Raw genomic sequence first — 25903 nt, forward strand, 5'->3', positions numbered from 1 at the left:
GGCAGTGATAGGCTGATGTATGAGGAGGGGCATTATGGGTAGGCATGACAAGAGAAGAGGAGGCCGTCGGTGGGACGTCTAAAGCTGGAGGAATGAAGGCTCTCTGGCACAGAGAGCAGCTCTCAAACACTGGTGCTGTGATAGAGCCGACCTTGGGCTTAATCACCAGCAGAAGAAAAGAGCAGCTTGACAGGAAGATGGAGAGACAGAAGGAGAGAGAGCACGAGTGTGAGAGAAAGAAACACACACACAAAATATATATATATATAACACACACAACCCACATGAGTACAAGGGAAAGAGATGAATGTAGAAAACAGAATAAAAAATGCTGCACAAAAAAGACAAACAGGTTGCAATGCTTATAAAAGTTACATCATAACTCTCAGGGTGTTCCTCGTCTTTTCGAAGCTGCAGACTGAAGGCAGCTGCAGAATGAGATTAACAAAGCTGGTAATATACTGCCTATAGACATAAATCATATACTTTACACACAAAAGTGAATAGCAGGCTGTGGAAAGACTTGAACCTTATATGCAACACGTACATATAACTAAATAAGAATTTACTGTACTGTTCTTCCACCTGTCTATGTAGTACACTGTGTTCAGGTGTAATATTACACAGCTGTACACATTTATCGGTTTCAAAGTTTTTACTAAAAAATAAAATAGCTAAGAAAGTAAAACAGATGCAAGAGGCTTAAAGGAAACTCTAATATCTGTGAATGCATGTCCACTGCTCAGTAACAGACAAAGCAAAAGCCTCTGAATGGTGCATCAAACAAACAGGTTGAAGAAGTAGTTAATGTCGAAGAGGTCTGCCAATGGCTAGAAAGAGCAATACAGGCCCAATCACAGGCCCAGCACAGGAACAAAGCCCCAAGTACACTAGAGCAAATATAAGCTGGGGTCAACAACATCAGGCCGGGGTCAAGATGCAGGTTGGGTAAAAATGAGACAGTCCAGTCAACCAAAACTGGTTGAAAGATCTTGATACCCATATCCATAACATGACTGAGAAACAGAAAACCTGCGATAGGTAGGCCGGTGGTCCCAAATTAGGAGACACCACCAAGAATGGTAGACGATGATGAGGATGTGGGACTTCCAGATCCAGACGGATAAATTTGTGATGGCTAGGAGAACAGAAGTGATAGACACTGTGATTCCAAGCAACATCAAGAACTTTAACTACCAGAAGCTTGGAAAAAGAAACACAAGAGCTCAAAGAGGGAACAATGACTCTGTGGCAAGTCAAGACTTCAGTGGCGCCAGTGGTCATCAGTGCATCTTTCAGTCACATCATGCTTATATCTTATAGAAACAGGTAATCAATGATTACCAATTAATATGTTCCAGGCACTCTAATAACTTAAAAAGTAATTGATGGGTTGCCAAGTGCTTCAGTGGTGAAGCACACCACATATGGAGGCTACAATCCTCCATGTAGGTCCCGGGTTAAACTCCCTGCCCTTTTTTTATGTATAAATACTGATGAATAAGGGTCACCATTAGTTCTATTTAACCATAGAAAAGGAAACTATAAAAATGTTTGGGGTGTCAATAATTGTGGCACTAGGCCTATGCTGATATTTTTATTTCTAACATCGTGCAAGAATTTCTTCTTTTTTTTTTAGTATGAGATCCTGCTACTGCAATAAAAGTTACATTTATTTGAAGGCATATTTCTACACATTTTCAGTGTGGTAGCCACTGTAAACACTTGTACAATATATAACAGTATACATATTTCTCAAATTACCTGCTGAGACCTAGCGCCGAATCACTAAAGCTTCCAGGACACCCACAAAGCCCCCCTTCAAGATGTTTTCCATCAATAACACAGCCTTGGGAAATAACAGACCTCATCAATAAAAATGTTATTTGTGTCGAAAGCTCGGAGCCAACACTGAGCTTCAATCTAAAAACCAACTATAAATAAAAGTTTACAGTAAGATGCTGATGGCCACAAACTCTTGCCCTCAAAATCATCAGTTTCTCTCATCTCATGTCGAGGTGTTTAATTAACAATTATTATGGGAAGTGTTTATTTGCTGGAAAAAGAGAAAACATTGTTTTGTCGTTTAGTTACTAAGCAAAAGATGATTTATCAGCACAAACATTGAGTTGTGATCCTCATCAGAGACAGAGGAGTCACTGTAAAACAGACCGCATAACCCTGCTGACTGCATCGAACGTGTCACAACATGCCGCCAATTTCTACCTCCAGCTCTTTTATTTAGAAAATACAATTGTAATTGATTTCTTCATATCCTGACTCGGGACAAATCAATATAAAAAAAACAAGGCGTCACAGAAGAGAATAAATAAAAGTAGATGGTTTCCTCAACCTTTTTTTTTTTTTTTTTTAATTCAGAAGTAGAAATTGAGCGAGTTGGGAAGATTATCAGAGAGAGTGTGATCAGCCAGGAAAAGAAGTCGGGAGGGAGAGCACAATAATCGAACAAGAGAGGAGCGCCGCAGTCCTGGAACCACACGGAGGTCCGTGGAGTCATCAGAAATGCAACGATTTCTAAAAGCAAGAATATGATTTTTAAATTGACAGATGATGGGACCAGGTGGGAATCAATGAGAGGAGGAATCAACTCTCAAACAAGATAATTGCTGTCAGAGATTATAGAGAGATGGAAAAAGGAGGAGGTAAAATGACTGAGATGTAGGCAGAGAGATGGATAACAGAAAGAAAAGTGATTACAACAGAAGACTGAACTTATGAACTTATCTGTGCTTAAATTTTAAATGCTTTCTGGAAAAATAATAGATAGCTTTTCTTCTGTCCGTCTAAAAGTAATGTGTCTGGGGTCTCTTTAGAAAATGAGAAAAGAAATTAAGAAATAAACTAAATTGACTGTTGTGAGAAAAGACAGATCCATTTGGAAAATGTTATGAAGGGATGAACAATTTATACTGTCATTTCAGGCTAATAATGAAACAAATATTAAAATGTTTCGGAAAACTACATAAAACTTTAAATATTTCAATAAATGTTTGACGAAAGTGGAAATGTGGTTATTCGAAAACAGAAATACGTAAATATCAGTCCAGTTATTTACTTTGGAACATCTTCCAAATAAAATCTTTTCCCTTTGAGAGAGAAACTCACTTGTCAAATATTAACAGCAACTCTTCGTAGCTTAGCATTTTCTGTCTTTATCTTCTTTGCCATTTAAAGCCAACATTCTCAAAAAAAAAATCTACACACCCGCAAATTGCCCCTTTTTGCGCCTCCTAGTAAAAAAACAATGGCGAAAGGCAATGATCCTCAAAGTATGGACTCAAATTTGAATCCTGACTAAACATCAAATCACCTGAGGCTCAACAGAAAATCATGTAAATGAGACCTGCACACAGCTCAGCACGCTGCTGAAACACTCGTCACTGCGATGTCCGAAGCCAAGTGTGTCGTTTATGAAACAGTAGGCCTACGCTTTCTGTGAGATTCATCTGCAAACTGTTCACTGGGACAGCAGGAAAAATACATAAGCATACTTATCAATTAGGTATATCAAAACAGAGAAAAAAACCAGATAGAGTTAATACCTAGCCTAGATCATTTTTAACGATGTGAAGAGAGTGAGTTACAATAAAATAAAAATAAAGTGTGCTTTGGGTGAACTATTAGAAGTTTAGATAAGACCATATGTTGGAGGAAAGATAAAAATCTTTGGGAGGCACTAAAATCAATCAATGTGAAAAAATAAAAATAAAAACACTCTAAAACCAAGAACATCATTTTTTGCGAGCAAATTAGGGAGAACACAATCAAAAAACCTCTGGCTTCCAGTAATGATGAAATGCAGTGAAATATTTTAATATATATTTGAAGACATTCAGTTTCACAAAAAAATAAATGGTTCTTTTAAATGTAAATGTTTAAGTACAACATACGTACTACTGTAAAGTAACATATATTTATCAAGAGCTGTGCGAAAGCTCCATTAAATGTCAATGAATAGTTTATTCTTCTTTAAAATGCTCAACATTTAAGAAATAACCAGATGATGAGATGCTTTAATGTCAAAATATTGAATTCTGACGAATAAAAACTGAATGTGATAGAAAAAAAAATATGATTAAAAAGTTAAACTAATTTAGACAACTCGATTAATTCAGACATTGGTCATTTTCAGGCTCCTGAAGATCTGAGCAATAAACAAACTTGATGATATATTGAGGAACAGATAATTATGATAGTAATAATAAAAGTAGGTTTTATAAGTCATTAAGAAAAATGTGGAGTATTAACAGCATCTGGGCCATGAATATTTGAACATTTTTGCAACACTGAAAATGCAAATTGATTCCATATACTTATGTATTGTTAGTTGAGTAAATTAAATTATTTGCATGTAAGCTACAATTTCCCACAAAATGCGTTTAGTTTATGACAATTTTTTAAAAAGTTTTTCATTACTTTTTAATGTTTATGTGAATTGTTCTCTCAAATCGCATTGAAACAGATTTGATTTTAGAAAGTGAACTTTTATCACATTCAGTGATAACAATTGAAACTGTTCCAATAGAGGAAAACAATATTTAAAATTTCATTTTTTTCATATGGCCAATATCTACTGCTATGTCTTCTAAATTTCTCTGGATATATGCAATACGTTTGACCTTACTTGTTTTAAAGTGTCTTGTTGTACTCTAAGTGTAATTTGCATTGTTTTGTTTTGGGGTTTTTGTGTACAAGACAGCCATTAATTTTTTGGAGACAATGGAAAATGTTTAATTTAGACATTTTAAAAAATATTTTGAAAAAAGAATGGATTTTGGTCACAAATAAATTCCTATACTAAAATTCCCTGCTTCTGAACAGAAGAAATTTTCTAGAATAATGTCACAGACAAACCAGACAACTTCTTATTTTTGTTCTACGTCCTCTGGGTATTTGCACATACTGTAAATAAAAGTCTGGACTGTAATGGGATTTTAGGAAGTTCAAGGTCAGAGCATCTGGTAGGAACAAACAGAACTGAAAATATGTTAAGTCCAAACGAACAATATGATCGACTAAGCTTGAGGCTCTGAATGCCGACAGAAATCTACAAATATTAGCAGAATTATGAACTTCTTCTTCTGAACTCCTAAATGTTCACCTTGGTTAATACTTCCATAAATAATAATGAGCGTGCTCGTCTTTAGGTGTGTGTTTGTGTGTGCAAAGGTGCCTGCATCCCCCTCCACGTATGCTAATGCTGTTATGACTGGCTGGCTTCATTACTGTCTGTCTACAACACCATGGCCAAGGTCAGCAGAGGCTGAAGAGATGATAGGGGCCAAAACTATGAGCACAAATTAATCTGCTGTTTAATCTAATAATGCAGCGCGGCATCGGGTGCCTCAGTCCTATTAACACAACTGTAATTGCATTTGAGGAGAAACGGGAGCATGCAGGTCCACTGAGGTGTGTACACACTCAAGTGTACACCCAAGTACATCAAACACAAATCGAATTGTATTACAAAAGGACACAAGGGTGTGGACATAGCATACACAGATGCACTCTGTAGCTGCACTCTAGATGGATGCCATGTTGGGAAAAGGAAATAAATGGCAAGAAAAACAGGGTGAGGGATTTTCCTGCAAATTTACTTCAAGCAATTATAACACAGACACATACGTGTGTCCACGTTTACATTATTTGGCATGGAACGGCTTTAAGCACGGAGCACTGCTCATTAGCATGGTAATATCCAAACAGCGGGGTGTAGTCGCAACAGCGGCGTATTATTAGGATTCATCTCATTAAGCTTTCATGAGATTTAAAAGTTAACACAAAATAACTTGAAAACTAAGTCAGAGATAAAAAACAGAGTGCGTGCCTGAATTCATTTCATAAAAGTTAAATATACCCCCTGGAGACAACCTGCAGGAACATGGAGGAGCTGGCCTGAAGTAAGCCGATTAGACAGCAAAAAACGAACTTTTGGCGACATTTACTGAAACAAGTAATTACAAAGAAACAAGGGAGTTTATCTTTAACTAGGACAGCAGGAAGTATGTTATCTTCAACTCATGGGTACACACAGGAGGAGTTTCAAAGATACAGTAAATTATCCACTGATAATTTAATATTACTAAGATAATCCAAATGAAGAACTGGTTTGATACTCACCGCAGTGAGATGGATGACACCCTGAGAGGTCACAGGGCATCCCATGAACCCGACAAACTGCAGCTCGGGACAGTGCTCTGCTACCGCCCGCACAGACTGATCAGTCACCTGCACAACAGGAAAGAAAAGAGGAAAAGGGAAAGAAAGGAAGAAAAACAGTTTAGACTTGTCTCAGCAGTAGGAAACACTTTAACTTTGGGTTATGTCTTCAAAGCACCGCATGAGTTTGAGTTCTTCACTGCATTCAGCTCGACAGAACTGACATAAGACAGCAAAAATGGCAAATCCGTTGATTTTTCATAAACAATGTATATAGAAACTGTAATGAAATGTTGTGTTATTTCTTTAAAGACTTTATATTACTCCCTAGTTCCAATGATTGTGGTTCTGATCCACGTTTGAACCAGTACCATCTTCTAGTATGCGATCGATCATTATCTCTGATCAAACCAGAATATCTGAGCTATTGAGCCAGTGCAAATAGATATTATTAAGATATTATTAATGTCATTCATATAAACACATTTCATGACTTAAATATAGAAAACTGGTTTAAATCATCAGTTTAAAAGTGGGTATGAAACATCGATGCCTCTATGATGAGTGAGAAACTGATGCGGGTTAGATACCAAATGATCGTTTCATATTAACGTTTACGACTTTTTCTTTAGTGACTCAGTAATAGTAACAGTTTTTTCTAGAAGCAAAAGCAGAGCGACTGATGAGGTTTAGAAGGCACAGCACGCAACAACTAAAAACATTCACCACCAAGCATCTTCCTTTTATGAAAGAGCAAAAAGCAGAGAAAAGGTCAAAGAGGTAAAGTGACAACAGAAGTTTCTGTTGATGAGGGCAATAAATAGAAAGAGCTTCCACTGGGACTTGAAAAACATGATTTTTTTTTTGTATAAATTAAAGAAAGGGTGTGTTGTTTTAAGTAACATTAGCAATTATCTTGTGTTATTTATTGGGCAAATTTTTGTAATCCTGCATGTTTGATGAGTGAGCAACTAGTAGCTTCCCACCCATAGACTACTGCTGAAGCTAAATCGATTTTTACATTTTCCTCACACAAAGATACATACAAACAGGGAGAAGGGAAAGATATAAAAGAAGACATAAAATGAAAAGCAAACATGAACACTACCTTTTGATATTAGATCTTTCCTCATCATTCACTGTTTGTAAACTAATGGCTAATAATGGATCAGAGATCCATAAGAAAGATGAACATTTTAACCAACTTCAGGTGACTTTGTTATGACAGACACTGATAGCTGTTTTTTTGTTGGGTTCATCTTTGCTGACATAAAAGTTTCAAAAAGAAAAACAAAAATATATCCTGGTAAGATGTCCCTAAAAATAACTTTGTTTCAAGCACATCACTTTCACATCAGATTAATTTCTTTAAGAACTTTTCTGAAGAAAGATTATAATATCACATTTACTTTTAAAGAGATCCTACATAAATATTTGGCTTCAGCTTTCTTCAAATAGCAGGAACCTCAAAATGAACATCCTTACTATTTGTCCATAATTCCTTTGTCTTCTTTTGGTTCTGCTGACTTCAAACCTTTAGATCCAAGCACTCTTTTTCTCTTTCTAATGTCTGCTCATTCTTCATTTTTCTTTCTTCCTGTATCGCTGCCCACTACCCCCCTCCTGGACTACCTTAAAGGTTACTGAGTCGAGGCAGAGGAAGATGAAAAACCCTAGGAGACAGTAAGGCAGAGAGAAATCACAAAAAGAAAGAACAAGGTTTCCATTTATCTTTCACCAAGTCACAGGATGGCTTATCAGGGTAAAACACCTCCTATGAAGCTCAAAGCTTTGTTTCTCACCTTATCTGCAAGGAGCCAAAGTGCTTCCAAAGAGCAAAATGCCTCATAAAAGAGCGTAAGTGCAAAGTATGAGCAGTTATAAGAGACAGGTAGAATAGGTTGTGAGGTAATAATTGAAAACTGAACAAAGAGATGAGGACAGCATGGTGCACCTACAGATAAAAATTTAAACTTTAAATAAGTCCCAAAATAACATTCATTAACATTTCAGCAAGCATATATATATGTAGTTGGTAAGCTGCAACAGTGTAAATAAGATGTGTACATATTTTCATTCAGTTCATATAAATCTATTACTATGAGGTTTATATTTCTTTTTTAACGATAGATAGATAGATAGATAGATAGATAGATAGATAGATAGATAGATAGATAGATAGATAGATAGATAGATAGATAGATAGATAGATAGATAGATAGATAGATAGATAGATAGATAGATAGATAGATAGATAGATAGATAGATAGATAGATAGATAGATAGATAGATAGATAGATAGATAGATAGATAGATAGATAGATAATTTATTTGCATTTATCAACATTTTTGTTTTGCAAAGCCATGTAAAACAATATGGTAGTCAACTGAAAAGTTTTTACTGGCATTACAGCAATTAAGAAAGTTTCTCAAGGTTTTTCTGTTTTGTAAGATAAGTTTTCAAATGAGATAAGGGATATGTGTAAATTTCCAGTTCCCAGTGCTTCAAGTTTCAACAAAATGCTGCTTTTTAAACAATCAATAACTGGATTAAACATATTTTAGGATCCATCACCACTCAACTGCAGTCAGAAGAGATCTCCTGTTTTAAGACAATCATGAATGTGGAACTGGGCTTTCATAGTAAGTTGGGAATCCAGGAATATGCTGTTTTTAAAAATAAAAAAAGCAACCTTGAGCTTAACAGCTGGCAGGTGAAGAAAGCTGGCCAGAGTTTCCCTAACATGGCTTCTGCCAAAAAACCATCAAGGAAAACATTTTCAGGTTGACTACCAACCAAATCGAAAAGACTGAACACCAGCGAAATCAAAACCTTGTGTGAGGGAGGCAAAGGAATTAATACACACCGAAGCTCCAGACTTTGTTTTACACTAGTGTTTGTGCTGCAGGAAAGTGGGTGCAGCTGAGTGTCTGGAAGCAAAAGAGAAAAGAAAAAAATAACAGAAAAAGAGCAAGTCAAACATCTAGAGTAACTCCCAGCAGGTGAGGAGGGAGACGGAGGAGAAAAAAGTCAAATCCCAGCAGAGCAGAACCGGCCAGGAGAGCATGTTCCATATCAAATTAAGTTTGTGCACGTGTCAGCGTCAGTGTGTACGTGAAAAAGGCCACATGGTTCTGTAACTAAGATTTGTCTCCAGCCCACAAACACAAAAATCCGTCCCAACTTTCAGTCTGCTTTACCCCCTCCTCCTTTTCTCTCTCTCCGTCTCTCTCAACCTTTCATGGACTTTGATTTAAAAACATGAAAAGAGTGATGGGATGGCTTTTGGAGAAGTGGCTAGCCAAGAGAGGCCTTACAGCCTTTTAGAAGGGATCTAGTTTAATGGTCTCTGGGTGAAGGAGGTAAGAAAAGCAGGGGGAAAAAAAATAACAGCGAGCTAGAATGGTGGAAATGCTGCAGTCATAAAGATAGTCTTGTGTGTGTGTGTGCTTTAAAGAGTTGCGGGGTAATTGTTCAGAGTGCTGTGGTAGCAAAAAGAGTTGGTGCTTTACATGAGTGTGTGGTTTTTGTCTGGTTGATCTGTTGTTCGAAACGCTGGGACAGCACCTCAGGGCCACTTCTCATCCAATAAGGGCGTTTAAGCTTGTCAATATGGTCCATCATACGGCTCGTTTGACTCTATCAAATGCAAAAGCAGGAGACGGGAACAAACCACAGATCTGCTTCAGTCCTCTATCGCTTTATTTTATCGACAACAAATCTGAAACTACCAACAAACACAACAAAGTTTTCATGTCTTACTTTAGTCTCTTCATTCTTTTTTACGATTTTGAATATATGTGTTTGAGGGTAGACTAACGTAGTAGTTAAAGTTGTTCTTTATTGACTATCAAAGCTGTATTCAAAGATTCCTGCCATCCTTCCAGCATTTATCTGCAGAAACGGATTTTGAGGCTTCCCTGTTGGCCAGCCAGTGTTGGAACAGATTAAATGAGGCTCAACAGCTGCAGCTGATTGATTTTAATGGCCAAACCAAAGTGAATTTTTAGGCTGATATTATAACGATACTTTCATAAAAAAGCTGATGGTAAATTAGTCGACTGATGCTCCAGAGCTCAGAGTAATAAGTGGAAACAGAAGATGTTCTACCTAATTGGCTTTCAACAATTATCCTCAATTTAATTAAATAATAGTATCCTTTGATAGAAACATTATCATGCTAATGTTTAACGGATCGGAAAATCCTGTTCTAACAATATGAATTTATGAAATCAGGTACACAACAGCTAAAAGGAAAACTAAAATAATAGATAAAAGCTACACAGTTGGAGAAAGAAAAGAAAAAAGCATATGAAGAGGAAGACAAACATTGAGGGCTACACATCTGCAGCTTTGCAGCATATGAAAAATCCATCAGGAGCTTGCAGCACAGAAAAATCTGAACATTAAAATGTGTAACAACAGTGTGCAAGAAAAGCGAACGAATAAAGTGGAAATATTCAACTACTTATTTTACTTTGACTACATGTGCAGCCATCATCTAAAAAGATAATGGATCTCAATATTTCACAGAAGTATACAACTGACCACCATCACAGCTACATTAGTCATGATCGTTTATAAATGTGGCTTCAAATGGAAACTACTTCCTCAGGTCTAGTCTTCACTCTGTTATGAGTCTAGCTCCCGAGAGATTAATAAAAGCAGGTGTTGCATCCGGAATTATCAAGAATGGACATGGAAATCATTTTAGTCTCTTGACCAGGAGCCTGCTAATGAGCCAGTCATTTGATTCAGGTGTGTTTGAGGGATGCATTTGAAAGCTGCAGCACAGGAGCTCCTGAGGCTCCACAGGTTTCATTTGTCTCATTTATTTGGGGACTGTCGCCAGTTTTTTTGTTTTTGTTTTGTTTTTTGCAACAACCTTGCAGCCCAATATCAAACAAGAGATAAACCAGTGTGGCATCACACATAGTATTCAGGACCTCATATTAATGTTTGTCTAAATGGTTTGCAGATAAAATAAATAGAAAAGCAGCCAAAGGCCAAAGAAAACTTTGAATCCAGAAGAACAATTAATCAAGAATGCTCGAAGAGATTCCAAAGGAACCTACATCTCTACATGACTTTTAGGTTAATTGATGTCTCCAAACTCCCCCATTGATTCCGTGTGTGAGAATAGTACTGTGTGTTTCTGTATTGTCCTGTAATGGACTGGTCTGCTGTTGAGGCTGTACTCCAATTCTCCCCCAATGGTCGCTGGAGGTAGGAATCAGCAACCCCATTTACTATTTTCTTGAGATAAAGTTGTTCAAACACAGTACAGAACAGCAATCAGAGACAGGAGGACAAGATTTCTTATGAGTGCATTCTGTTTCTGAAGTGCAGTTGTGGACCTTTACAATGTTATCTATAAACGGGGACAACAACTGCAGGCCTGTGTGGTACAAATTGAAGTGGGATGATTTTCATCAAAGTTCTGTTCCTTCCACAGTAATCATCTTCTCCATAAATACTCTCAAGAGGGTGATACAGCAGTGGGCTCATCACAAACAGTCCTAAATGTACACTCATAAAGCCATACGTGCACACACTCACACACTAGAGTGTGTGTCTCTTTTTAAAGAGCTCAGATGGGCTGTATTGATACAGAGGACTGGTGATCTGGCAAAAATCTAAATGAATACCTATCATCCTTCGTAATATCCTGGAGACAAAAGCAACACAGAAAGCCGTAAAGTTTTACAACAGCAAAGGAGAGTCTCTTTACTGTGCTGATGAGCAGAAGCTCTTTGCTGAGTGCAGGAAGCTGCTACTACATACATTTGCAAATAAAATATCTGCATGACTCTCCACATTCAGATATGAAAGGAATTGAATGGGGCGACAGACTTTAGCAGCCTGGACGCTGGGGTGTGAGTCCACCGTTGAGTCTAGACAGATGTGAGATCCCTGTTTTCCAGCTATCCAATGCAATGTTTTCCTTGGCTAAAGATGGGGACCAGACATATTAATGTGACATGATGAGACGAGAACACAGGATGCATCACAGCTAGAGGCAGAGAAGAATGGGGCAGGAAGGAAGAGAATGGGAAGAAAACGAAGAGGTATGAAGAAGAATGAGAGATTTGCAATCTTTTCATGTTAATATAACTTCACTTCAAGTCTTCAGTGTATTGCACTTGCAAGCTTGGGTGCTTCTTTCCTGTCGGTAAAATCTGACTGAATATGCATGTGACAGGCAGTCAGAAAGATGAGAAAGATGGAAAGGCGTGATGACAGGCCAAACAAGCATTGTGTGTGTGGGTGGGATCGGTGTTTGTGGGTGAACATGTGAGCACAAGAGCGATCCGATCTTATTAGAGCGCTGTCGGGATGAGGGGCCGTGATGAGAGTCTTGAATCGCCCCGTCTAATCAATCAGTCTAATTAAGCGAGCTTCGCGAACACAGGGCCAAGGTGAGAAAGAATCCGCCAACACACAGATTAAAAATGATTACTGAAATCACTGCAACACATTCTATTACAATCCATCTTTATGCCTGTCCAGCAGATTTGTTTAAGAAGTGGCTCCACTCGATGTTTCAGGTAATTCTAAGAAACATATCAGAGGTGCTTTAGCTCAACAAGCCTATACAACACATGCTCGAGTTTTTATTTTTTTATATTTTAAACAATTTATTTGTAAACTTGCAATCATACACACAAGAAATCTTGCAAATATTGGCAAAATTGTTCTAATATAGCCATGCTGGAGGGTGTTCCAGATAGAACATGTTGTTTAAGGTCATACCAGAGGCAACTCACAATTGCAGTCCAAGTCTGGACTTTAACTAGGCCATACCAAAAATGTTATTGTTTTAGTTTTCTAGCCATTCAAAGATGAACTCCCTAGTGTTTTGCAGTTTTCTGTTCTGTGTGTTGTACTTGTGCCTAAGACAACAACCTGATACCCGGTCATTCTCCTTGCCCATTTTTAAAAATGAATGATGAAAACTGCCCAGAACTGAAGCAGGGGAGATCAGCAAGACTAATGTTGTTCTGGGCTTGCTTGTGATGTCCTGGAAGAGTCATCAGTGCACTCTTAGTAAAATATTATCAGGCTGGCCACTTCTGGGAAGGTTCCATGTTTTTTCACGTGTGAACAATGACCATAACTGTGGCTCTGTGGTGTCTCAAAGTTTTTAAGAACGAAGTTTTAACTCTTCCCAGATGAGGCTTTGTTCCTCATCTGTTCTTGAATATTTTTTTTTATCAGACCATGAAGTTGTGCTTTGTGAGGATTTTTAACCTACTTCATGCTGACAGACAGGTTCTAGTGAAGGAATTTCTTCATTCTGCAGGTCTGGCATTAATTAAGGATAGGTGATGCTAGTAAAATCAAAATTAGCTTATTTTGTTGACAACACGGGACATAACTTCTTCCCAAAGGACTGTAGCGCTCCAGATAGTTTGAATGCTTGAGAAGATTCTGGTATAAAAAAAGAAAGGAAAGAAAGGGGGGATTTGAAAATTTCCATGTATTCAAATCTGCATGAAAGTAGAGAATGGAGTATAAACGAAGATAAAGATTACTAATTTCAGTGTTGAGTTTTATATTTCTCGAGTCTGCATTTTTTTTTCCTTTAAAAATAAATCCTATAAGGGGTGTAGCTGCAATCATCTGACTCCTCTAGGACTTAACATGCAAAGCTCTATATGATCAGAGGAAGATTTGCTCTCAAAATACACAAAAATACACAAATCAGATATTAAACTTTAAAACAAGTTTTGATTGTCTATTTCTACTTTCACATAAGCCTGCACAGGTGGCTGTTTTCCAGCAGCTCCTTTCCTTGCTCCCAGTTTTGGTAAGAAAGCCAAAGCAGGTCACAACAAAAAGAAAGGCAGTGGAGCATGCTTGTATGTGTTTGTGTATTTATGCTGTCAAGTCCTCACTTCGAGCAGACCTTTAACCACCAGCAGGGATGTTCATGTGTGTGGTGTTAGCACTGCATGCTGCTGGGCTACACAGGGCAGCAAGCGCCAGCAGCGACATAACAACCCTGCGACCGCCTGACTGACTACCCACGAAGCCACACTGCAGACAGTAAGTGTTTTGAATAAATAATCTAAAGGCTTCTACACTGGCCTCGAGATTCACTGGCACCGCTGGTAAAAAAAAAAAAAAAAATGCCTTAAAAAGTCTTAAAATATATCCATTCATTTCTGACAGACCAAAGTTATGCAATGGAAAGTTTGAAAGATGTAGCCTTTCTTGCAAGTACATTTATTTTGGGGAAGAAACAATCCTACATAAATAAATAGATTAAACAAATGTAACTGATGAATACTTAAAATTATGTGTTTTGGTCAAAGGAGACGAACAGAGCTTTCCTTGAAGGTGATTATCACCTAACAGTCGTCATGAGTCTTACCTGAAACAAGGCTCTTTTTTTATAGAGCCTATTCAAAACAGCTTAACTTGACTTATTCTAAAAGTTTTTCAATTCATGTGGTATCAACCCACTTTCTTCAGAAATTATGCTCAGTCACAGAGTGCTGAGTCAGGCTGAAAAAACAACGATAGAAGACTGACTGTTGGCAAACAAGAACAACTCCATTGCAATAACACAACTTACCATTTGTGAAAACTCACAACAGAAACTGAGCATATTGGAAGAACATTGCCGGGCCGAGCAGAATGTTTAGAATAGCTTCTGTCTCGTCCTTCGTTGCGTTGTGTTTGTGTGCGCCACCTTTCGAAGTATAACGACACCACCTGCTACAGCTGTGATGAAACTGTCATGGAAAACCACCCAAACTGTGTAAAAATGTCATTAGATGCTTGCAGAAAAGGGCCAGAAGAATTCATTTGCATACCTGTTGATCAGTGTTAGAAATTTTTGATGCTGTGGAATTGTAAGACTTTATAAACTCCTTGGATTAACTGGCTATTTAAAAAAGACAATCTGACAGGAATGTGCCAGAAAACTAAAAATAAGACATTCCAGATATTCAATAATTCAAAACATAGGGGACAATTCATCTAAAAATGAATCTGTGGTCAGGCTGTGTCCAATAATGTGTGCTTTTCTTTTCAGCCCCACAGAGACAATGGCATAATAATCGATTTCAGCCTATTTCTGTTACTGGTCATCAGTTATATTCAAAAGAAAAAATATCAAATAGAAAGACACGTATTAGAAAATGAATAATGAATAGTTCCTCCATTAAATCCACATATTTCCTCTAAATTCAACAGAGCAGCTTAATTCATAATAAGGTAAATACACATGAATCACCTGAACTGCTTGCAGTCTGACTAAAGTGGTATAAAGCTGCTCATTTTCTCTACAAAGGTTTGAATTCTTCATATATCTCCACTGAGTCAAAAATGCCGTAAAATTATCTCAAAGCACACCGTGTATTTTTCAAAAATCGAAGCTGCCTATGCAATATGACTATGTTCAAAAAATGAAACTCCCAGGATCAATAAGTCCACTTTTCTCCAGCTGTGGCCATCACAGACACATTTGGAAGAGAAATCCATAAAAAAAAAAAAAAAAAAAACTTACCCTATCGTTTTCAAATATCTCACAAGAAAAGTAACTACCACCTACTTAGTAGCCATAATTCTGTAGCCAGAACAAAATAAGCATTTTACCACTTCATTCCTCACAAACTAACCCAAAAATATCTTTTGCTATCTCTGCATATGAACAGTACATGCTTCTTCCTCACTCGTTTGTCAAATAGTCCTGAATCAGTCAACGTCATCGGACTTGATGAAGCCAGGAAGAGCCAAAATCTGCATGGATAATCATCAAAGTGATTGATCGCCTCACTTCCCCCTACGCTCCACACTCAGCTCAAAATTACCTGTCGTTTTTCAGTGACTTGAGCCCTCAGTTTCTGCATGAGTTTCCCATGCTGAGTTTTATCAGGCTTCAACTGTGCCTGATTGTGGATATGCATGGACAGCGCGCGCCTGCTTGCTCCAGAGGGACCCTAAACAGCAGTTTCCATGGGATGAGGAAGAGATTTTGTTCCTGCTCTGTTTCCCCAAGGATCAATAGTGCTTTGTTGCATGTCAGATGGAAATCAGAAGCTATGGCGGAGAAACCCAAAAGGACATGCTTTTCTCTTTTTAAATGCAATGTCATTATACAACATTGTCAGGCCCCTTCGACGCCCCTCTTGAGGGTTCGATCCCAGTGTGCTCTTTTCCCAGGGAACATATCAATAACTCTTTGTAGCATGTCAGATGGAAATCGGAAGCAGATTTGAAGAAAGCACAGAGGACCCATTTTACACCTTTAAATGCAAAGTGCTGGCTGTCATTACAGCACTTCATAAATCCCTAAAAACCCCTCTCCAGAGTCTTTAAATTCCAAAGTGATCCGTTTCAGAGTGGTTCACAAAAAAGCTGTTTTCCACGCATAAATACTAGAGATTGTGCTGCGATAAGGTCTGAACTTTGTTTGGAGAAGGTCCTTCACAGACCAGTCAAATATTTTCATTGTGAGGTTTTATCTCACACCTGGAAATCTTCCGGAGGCAACAAGGTAAGGTTCAGATACACACTGAGCTAGCAGCAGTGTGCAAAGTAAAATACTAAATAATGCTATGATCCTTGAGTTATTAAGAAGTATTCTTCAGCTAGTATTTAACATTTGTTAGACTGTAGAAAAGAATGAAGCATTGTGTTTTAAATGCCTATTTTATTTGTAAAAGCATTAAAAATTAAAAAAAATTTTACATGCTTTTCATCAAACCAAAGACACTGCAAATATTCTAAATAAATACACAAACATTGTACTGTACAAGGAACAAAAAAAGGTGACCTTTCACACTGCTGGATTTAAAAAACAGACAAAAATCATAGATGCAGAGAAGTGCATCTAATGTCAAATACATTTTTTAATAAGAATCAAAATTTGCATTAAATAATATTTTTATTGTTCCAACTAATTTTTCTTGGTTTTCTTGTTGAGGTTAATGAACATCAACTCAAAACCACTCTGTTCCTTCTGTTTCAGCAAGGAATTGAGCAAAAGGTGCCGGCAGATCAGATACGGTGGGAGAAACCAAAGACCCAATTTTCACCAATTACATTTACTCGACTTCATTTGTCAGATTGTGGGCCTAATTTCACCAATTTGACCTCCCACTCCAGAGCAAAGAGTAAAGATCACAATGTTTAAATTACCAAGTGTGCTGTCTATTATCCAGAGCCTCTTCCTGTCTTGTCTCGAAGTAAAATGTCTAACTTAAAGTGTTCAGCCTTACATCATAATAGGATCATAATTGGATTTCATTTCACAAGACATATTGTGGCATTGTAATATTGTAAGATGCTGTGTCACTACCTTTTGTTCCACCTTTAATGAACATCAAGCAGTATTTTATTTATGTCACAAACGAAATGAAAAGTAATTTCACTATTGTGGATTACAAAACTTAGTTTCGGTACCACAGAACTGTACAACCATAAATTCCTCACAGATGGAGAGGTGTTTACTTGTCCATCTTCTTTAAACAATGAAGTTAACACATCCCACAGAACATCTCTCTCCCTATTCTAACAGCATAGCTCCTGGATCACCGGAACAGCTCCTCCTGGATGTTCTAGATTGGTCATTAAGGGAAGATTGTGCCTTTCATTAAGTGTGCGCTCTCCATTGGCAATTTGATTCAACTTAAGACACTTTTTCCTCTCCTGACTTCCAAGCATTAATCTATTCCTTGATTGTATTTGCTTGCATGTTTAATGTTGCTTGAGTTACTGTACAGCACTTTCAGAAACCCTAGTTGTATTTCAATGTATTTTATGAATAAAAGTGATTTGTTGTTTGTAATCATATCAACTGTAATGCACACTACACAGTGACATGCTTTCAAATGCACTTTTCTTTTAGCATCCTGTAAGCTTTGGTCTTGAACTAAGTGGCGTATCTGTCGGTGATCTCTCACTCTAACGAAGAATTAAACCACCAAGAGACTCTTTGGTCTGCACAACTTTGAACCTCTTAACCCTTACTTTATTGTCCCCATGGCAACTGCCTAGCAAAATCCATGGAGATGGACCAGAAATTGACTTTAAACTTTACTTAGAGATCAGTTTTATGTCTCACACTAATGATGAAAAATGGGACTTAAAGAGGCCAATTTGGACCAGAATGACAGCCTGCTGAGGTGACGTACCCATCGATGCCTGGCGGTAAAGCTCTGGCCCATATTGGATTGTTCTGTTCAGCGATGTATGGAGGGAACCCCCCCCTGCACACATACACACCTCTTCTTCGTATTGATGCAGTTACTAGAAGCACGAAGCAGAAGTTGGCAAAAGCTGAGAGAATCACAAAGCCAGCAGCAGACAGCTTTGCTTCGCTCCCTAAAGGGAACAGCGCTTTCCAAAGCCTTCAAAGTTGAGATGACATTGATCTTGTTGACTGAATGTTAATCCTCACTAAATAAGATCTTCAGCAAATATGATAAACCCCCAGGAGGCATATGGGAATGTGAGAAAGCATCTGTGGGAGGAAAATTATCGACCATTATTCGGAGCTTTGTGTTTCACACTTTAAACAAAAGTAATTCAAGATATGCCTGACACCGAGTTTGTTTAGCTGTCCAAGCCTAGTTGTCCACTTTGGAATGACTCCTAGTTGTTTTGTGGTTTTACATAAATCAGGCACATTTCAGAAGATGCCCTGACTGCAAACATTGAATTCAGATTTCTACATTTGTGTTAGCATTGAGCTAACACATTGTTGAATGCTAACTTTAAAGTAAAGTTGATTCATCCAACTACAATGACATCAACATTAATTTGATCTTCCATTCCATTCTACAACCTCTGCTCTTTAAATGAGCTAAAACTGGTGCAACATATGTTCTCTACAAAAGTGAAGTTAGGTTTCCATAGCAGTGCAAACGTCACCAGTTATTTTCACAAACATAGCAATATAGAGCTCATTACACCAAAATAAACAAAAACAACAACAAAAACCAGTTAAAAAGACAAAAATGGAGCTCACACACACAAAAAAAGTTGCATTCCACTTTGAATATTCCTATTTTATTCTGTGGATATATAAAGGGGAGATTAAATATGTATAAATGTATGGACAAATGAACAATATGTAGGTGACACATCCAGGTCTCAGTGACTCCTCCAAAGTGCTGTGAGAGAACCAAAATGCCTCAGTATAATTTGTTTTAATGTAATGCTGTTGTCCATTGTCTATGCATTCTTGCATGTCATGAAAAACAATAACAGTAATTCATTTAGGAGCCTTAGGGATAAAAAACAATAATTTAAGGAACCCCAGCCAGTGAATTGTTAGTCACATATAAATGCTTAATGTATTTGTTGTGCTTAATTTTTCTCATATACTAGATATTCCCTGATCCCAGCCTGCAGTTAATTATTTTGAGCCGTCCAAAATGTACACAAACAACCAAGCTACATCCAATAACAAAAAGCAAACAAGCAGGCCATTTATAAAAATGTTGGCATAAAAGTTTAATGATTGAATTAATCAATTAAAAACATATCCATAAAAGTGGGTCTGATGCAGATTATGCACTACATACACCTTCTGTTTGTACTATGTCAAATAATTTGGAGCATTAGCAAATAAGACATGACAGGAATCATATATTTGTTTTCAACATGACAGTCAGGATACATAATTACAAATCCAAGTGTCATGAATCCCCACATTTTTAATAAGATACTGAACCCGCTGTTTGGAGTCCCACTTTTCAGGAAGTAGAATTGTGGAAAAGTGGAACAGATGTGCCCAAGATGTTGAATATTGGAGTGTTAAATAAAAAAGGAGTAAAAATTGACTTTTGCACGTGAAATTGTGAAAATTTTAAACCAAAATAGAAAAATTGCATTTGTTTCTGATACCATGCATCCTTACAATGTAGTTTTAAGTCATACTTTAATTCATATGCATCTTAAATTACATAATAAATGTTTGCAAATAAAACAAAAATCAAATATTTTCCAAGGAGATTTCACTATAGCTAATATGTGACTGACTGGGGCTTTCCTGATAAAATGCTTTAAACATTTTTACTTCTTCAACAATTTCATCTACGAATATACCAAAAAATCAGTCAGCAGAAGAGTTGATTTATATTTAGCTTTAGTCAGTATTGTAGGATTCTTATAATGCTTGGTATTCCTAGTAGTTTTCTGAAATAAGTGCAGCTGTTAACTGTTAAGTAATGCACAGTTACTCAACAAATTACTCAACAAATGAGTGATTTGTTTCTCATTTCAGATGAGAAACAAATCACTGTTGCTCTTTTTTGTTATGATCAAATGTCTAATGTGGATCTGGAATGTAAGCAAACATCCCCACATCAACAAAGGTTCAGGCAATCTACATGGCAACAAAAAGTGAGAATTTCTATCATACAATGACAAAAGACATCCCACTGGACACACATGCATCCTAGGGCAGCTAAATTTGAAAGATACAACCGAATGGAGAAAAAGTGACAGCTCCAGAAGAAAACATAGAAATCCAAAACTAAGTCTAGTTTTGCTTCCAGACAAATAATGAGATACTGGATATTTATGATAAACATTTACGGCTAAAGGCACCCTTAAGCATACTACAAAGAATTTGTAATATAGCAATATCTGCTAAAAACAGAGCGAGCGCTATGAAAACAAGTGTGTCGTATGACAGAAAGTCCAAAGCCCCGTTCACAAGCATCATCAAGTTGCAGATAATAAGCTGTATGTAATAGGACCATTACCTTCCAAATTACTGCTCAACTCAACAATTAATGTCCAAGAGTTTAACACAAACCCAACCCATTACCAGGCTTAATGGCTGCAGAAGACCACCGAGTGTTTATGCATGCATATGTGAGATGGACTGAGACTGAACGGTAGCGAGGGAGAGACAGAGGGATACATCAGTTGTAAGATAATTAGCTCTTCACGACCACAGATTGCTACAGGGATTAGTGTTAAACCTTTATTCACTGCCATATTACCCACGTCAATGCTCATTCTACGTGAGCCAGGTCGCACACAGTGTGGCCTGCATAATAAACGCGCCTACAAGCAGACCTGGGGTATCTTCAGATACCCCAGGACTCAACCCAACTTCTGTAAAAATAGAAAACTGACCTTTTGTGTTCTTTTCTCTCTGTCACACTGACACAATCATCACAATCACTAGATTTCTGTAAAGGCTGTGAGAGAACATTTATTCCCTTGAGTGAAAAAAGGTTCAACTAGCGGGAAGCTAAGATCAGAAGTGGAAGAAAGCAAAATGAAATGAAAGTAGCAAAAAAACAGAGACAGGGAGACAGAATGAAGGTTTCCTACATGTATATGTGTCAAAACATTGCATCTTTCCAGACTAAAAATAGTAATGTTTTCAATTGTTTTTTATTGACTGCGGGATGGATGGAAAACAACAATGATGAATGTGTAAAAAACTTTGAAATGAAGTCTGGAAAAACAAATATTTTGCCATACTGGGTTTTTTTTTCTTCCATTCTTCCTCCTAAGTTGCTAGAGCAGAGAGAACTGAAAACTCATGTACTTTTTAGAATCCAGCATGGAAATAACCAGCGAGGCTCCTTGGAGTTCTGCTGTAAATCCAAGAAATAAAAGTCAAGACAGCTCCAGAGGGAACAGGACTCTGTTTTAACACACACTCGTGCGTACACACACTGACTTCCAACAGGTAACTGAGCAGTCAACAGAATAAAAAGGGAATGTGCTGATAAAAAAAAGGCAACACTGCTGCATAGATGCCATTGAGATTTGCATCTGTGGATGTTTCCTGGCTTGGCACGAGTCATTTCAGGAATGCATAATCTGAGATAGCCATAGGGCAGAAATGAGAAATACAATTCAAACTGAAACATTAAAAATAAATGTCATTATTTGCCAAGAGAAAGGAAGAAAAGGTGTTTGTCTACAGTATAAATCTGAGCAGAAAGAAAAACAAACCCTCTGAGTTATAATTTCCTACAAACACAGGCACCGGATAGTTTTTCTTTTTTATATAAAGACGGCACATCTTAAGGGTTTGACTCATATCTTGTAAGTGCGTCTATGAGGACAAATACTGAAACATTCATCCTCAGGCTTCCACCTGTTCCCGTCCTTGTAGAGATAAAGGACAGCAGAGGAGAGGATGGAAGAGCATCACATTCAAAGCAGCATCAGAGGGATACATAAACATTTTACTCCATAGGAAAGTCTGCCTCAGAAGCCGCTCAGCAGGTGTTGAAACAGACATGAGCTATCTAACGTAACATCTGAAATATGGTAAAGGACGGTGACCAAGCGAGTCTTCGGTTAACTTTGATAACTAAAACATAAACCCTATATCCTGAGAACAATACAGCTTTGTTTTTATACACTCATTAGTCTAATTTATTAGACTGAGTCTAACTATTAGACTATTTATTATATATTTAGAGCTTTAGACCTGTTATTTTTCCATGGTAGTAATTACACAGGATGCATCTTTAATAAATTTTAACTTGGCTAACTTTTATCATCAAATATTATATAGAGGGTCAAATATGTAGACACATGTCCTCTTCTAAATGGCTTAATATTTTTGTGAGGTTCTTTGGCCACCAGGATACTTTTATTGGATCATTGTCCTGCTGGAACACCAAGTTTTACTTTTAAGGCAATTTCTCTTTTTAATGGAGGACAAGGAAGGGAGACTCACATCTAATTGTTAGTGTTCATAGCAACTTTCGGTCGACAGTGATATACACTGCTGTTCTCTTCCCATTATTTATTGATTTGTATTAGACGTTTTGTTTTGTTTTGTTTTTTGGGAGGTTTTTTGGTAAATTTTATTGTTTTTTATTTTTCAACTTTGATACTTTGTCTTTTAGTTTTTATACTTGCTGTATAATCAATTGCCCATTAGGGCAATGCAATTCAAAAAAGTTTTACTTTGGTCTACTCTTACAGATTTGACTGTGTCCTTCTTGTGTATCTCACTCTAAGATAGTTTAGTTTATAGCAAAGGACACAGAATAAACCTCCACACTAAAATAAAAAACTAAATTCCTTCATATCTTACCTGCTATCTAAAAGTCATCCAGGTGTTGCTTTAACCCCCTTAAACATTTAAAAAGTTTATTTTCAGTTTTGTAATATTATCTTAAGTATCCTACAGAGAGAGCACAAATGCTACCACACCCTGATCATATACCATCTCCATTCATCTATCCATAAATCAATTCATACATTGCAGACAAAATAAAACACCAGAGACGCTACTGTAGACCTATGAAAGTGGGAGTTGTGCTGATGCATCCCACAGATCATTAACAGTTAAAACCACCTTGAGGCAAAGTTGAAGAGAGCAGAGGACGAGGGAAATGAAGAGGGAGAAATGAATACCAGAAAGACTGGAAGAGAGACTGTAAAACATTCAGGAACCAAAAGAAGACAGTTGCAGGAAAAAAAAAAACTATATATGTAAATGTATTATTAACAAGCATTCCCTGCTGATTATGGGATCAACAAGTCCAAAAACTCTTGCTCAAACGTATGCGAGTCAATCAAGCAATGCCAGTGACTCAGCAGGCCTGGGTAATAAGCAGACTACCTTTAAGACAGAGAAGGTAAACCCTTTGATGTGAGAAAAATTCTTCAGGTCATGTTTTACAATGAACACATCCCTAAAACAAAACAGGCACGCAGAAAGACTTGCAGCAGATAGGCCAACAGATGTATACATAAATTCACAGAGGATAAAACCCGGGCTTGTTTTCTGCATGGGCAGAGAGCTTAGTGAGGCAAGTCAGTACAGTCTGAATCCAAGTTCTGAAACATCAAACAGTCACACCCATGTGGTCTGCTTCTCGTGTCTCCCTCATCAGCTCGGTTTCTGGGGCAATTTCTCTATGAACCGAAGAGACGGGGCATGCTGGGTATTGCCCTCTGGGGTAAGACCAGCATCCTAGAACTGAAGAAATGAATCGGAGTATCTAGTGATGAGCACATAGACCGCTGGGGTCATCCTCCTCCATTGCTTCACCTGTCCAACACCATTAGGCTCATCACAGATGAGAAAGATCCAACAGCAGAGAGAAATGCAACCTGTTCCTCGAGTTACACTAAACGCCGTAGAGATATATCATCAATAAAACAATCATTTCACATCATTTCAGCCAATGCTACCAAAGAGTCAGGTCAAGCCTTTAACAGTTGATCTATTATGATAGATGTTTTGAATGATAGATTTAAAAGTTTTGCATAATTTTTGAGGATTTGTTTTTGAAATCCATCTAAAAAGCTTTTAGATGGAGCTGATTTGTCCGATCACTCAGAGTTTGCTTTATTTGACCCAGAGGTCGTCTTGCTGGTCTGATTCCCTAAATGTAGGAAAGTAAATGCTGAAATGCTTTGATCACAATATTTAGGCAGCTATGTTATTCCTTATTCCTTATGCTCTACATATCAAAAACGTATTCAACAAGTTGTATTCCAACAACTCAGGATACCCAAAATCTACTTTCAATGATTACAGTGGAAACAATATTGCATCAGTTCAAATCAAATTTGTTTTGCAGCCCAACAAAAAATAAATTATTTATCTTGGCTAGGTCACACTTAAAATGAGATGTTCATGCATAAAAATAATTTGTTTTGGTTGGATTACTGGTATCAAAGAATGTCCACCCTTCCTGGTTGCTGTAATTGGGCAGATGTGGACTAGCTTGGTTTTGACATTGCTCTCTAAAACCTTGTTTTCTTAAATTGTTTCAGACGGATCATTTATCAACAAAATCTTTAAGTATTATTTTTATATAGAAATCATTCAATTGTTTAAAACTAAATCTTTCCATACTGATTTTTCTTTTAATATCTTAAGTGTTCATTCTGGTGTTGATCCTAAATACATATTTATGTTCGAAATAAGCAGAAATATCTGTTTTCTTTATGTGTAATAAAGCTTGCTCAATTTAAAGTCAAGTGGTTTCACTTTTAGATTAATTTTGAGGCTTAGTATTAAATTGTTAGATTATATTAACTGTTTTAATAAACTTAACATTCTGTAATCCTGAAATAATAGCTGGATAAAATGAGAAGGTGAAATGTACCTGATAATGTCATAAGTATATTGCTCAACAGCCACACAGGACATGAAGGCGAGAAATGTGCAAACACAAAAACAGATCCAAGGATCAGCCGTATGCTTAAAGTCCCATGAGAACGACAAAGATTGTTTTTGTGCACCTTGCACCTCGAGGACAGATCGGGTGCAAAAGGAAGCAAGAGACTAAAACAGATATTTGGATTCAGTCTCTCATGCTAATACTCCCTGATAGACATGCTGAGGTTGTTGTCATATCATCTCTCCTTAAGGATTAAATCTTTAACCCTGAAAAAAAAACTGATAATTTACCATGACTAATGAGAAGTATTAACAAGGAACCATTAGGGTTATTGCTCCACTTCATTCTCTAATGTTTCGTGCTTCAGGGAGAAGCTTGAATGAAATAAAAAGTGATGCCTTGTTTTATTGGAAAAAGAAAGATGAACAGAAAACGGCTTAGAAGAAACATTCAAGCCTAAATTTTTTCCACTTGAAGGCAACTCGTGTTCAAGCCACCTGGTGTTTGTATTTCCTGTTCATTTACATTAAATCGCCGCCTCCCCAGGTTGGCTTACAGAAACAGATGCTCCATTTGTCCTACAGCCTTCATTTCACACCCCGTTTCCTTCTTATTTTGGGCTCTTCTGGGGGCTTCTAAC

General features: G+C 37.3%; 1 protein-coding gene across 1 annotated transcript in view; it reads right to left on the reverse strand.

Moving 5' to 3' along the window:
* fbxl17 (F-box and leucine-rich repeat protein 17) overlaps positions 1 to 25903 on the reverse strand; it is a 239412-nt gene that overhangs the window by 160201 nt on the left and 53308 nt on the right. Inside the window, exon 7 of the mRNA XM_055039391.1 lies at positions 6142 to 6249. Within this exon, the coding sequence (XP_054895366.1) occupies positions 6142 to 6249 (108 nt within the window). The remainder of the gene's footprint in view (positions 1 to 6141; positions 6250 to 25903) is intronic.

Source organism: Poeciliopsis prolifica, unplaced genomic scaffold, assembly GCF_027474105.1.
Source record: "Poeciliopsis prolifica strain line A6 unplaced genomic scaffold, Auburn_PproV2 SCAFFOLD014, whole genome shotgun sequence".
NCBI classification, from domain to species: Eukaryota; Metazoa; Chordata; class Actinopteri; order Cyprinodontiformes; family Poeciliidae; genus Poeciliopsis; species Poeciliopsis prolifica.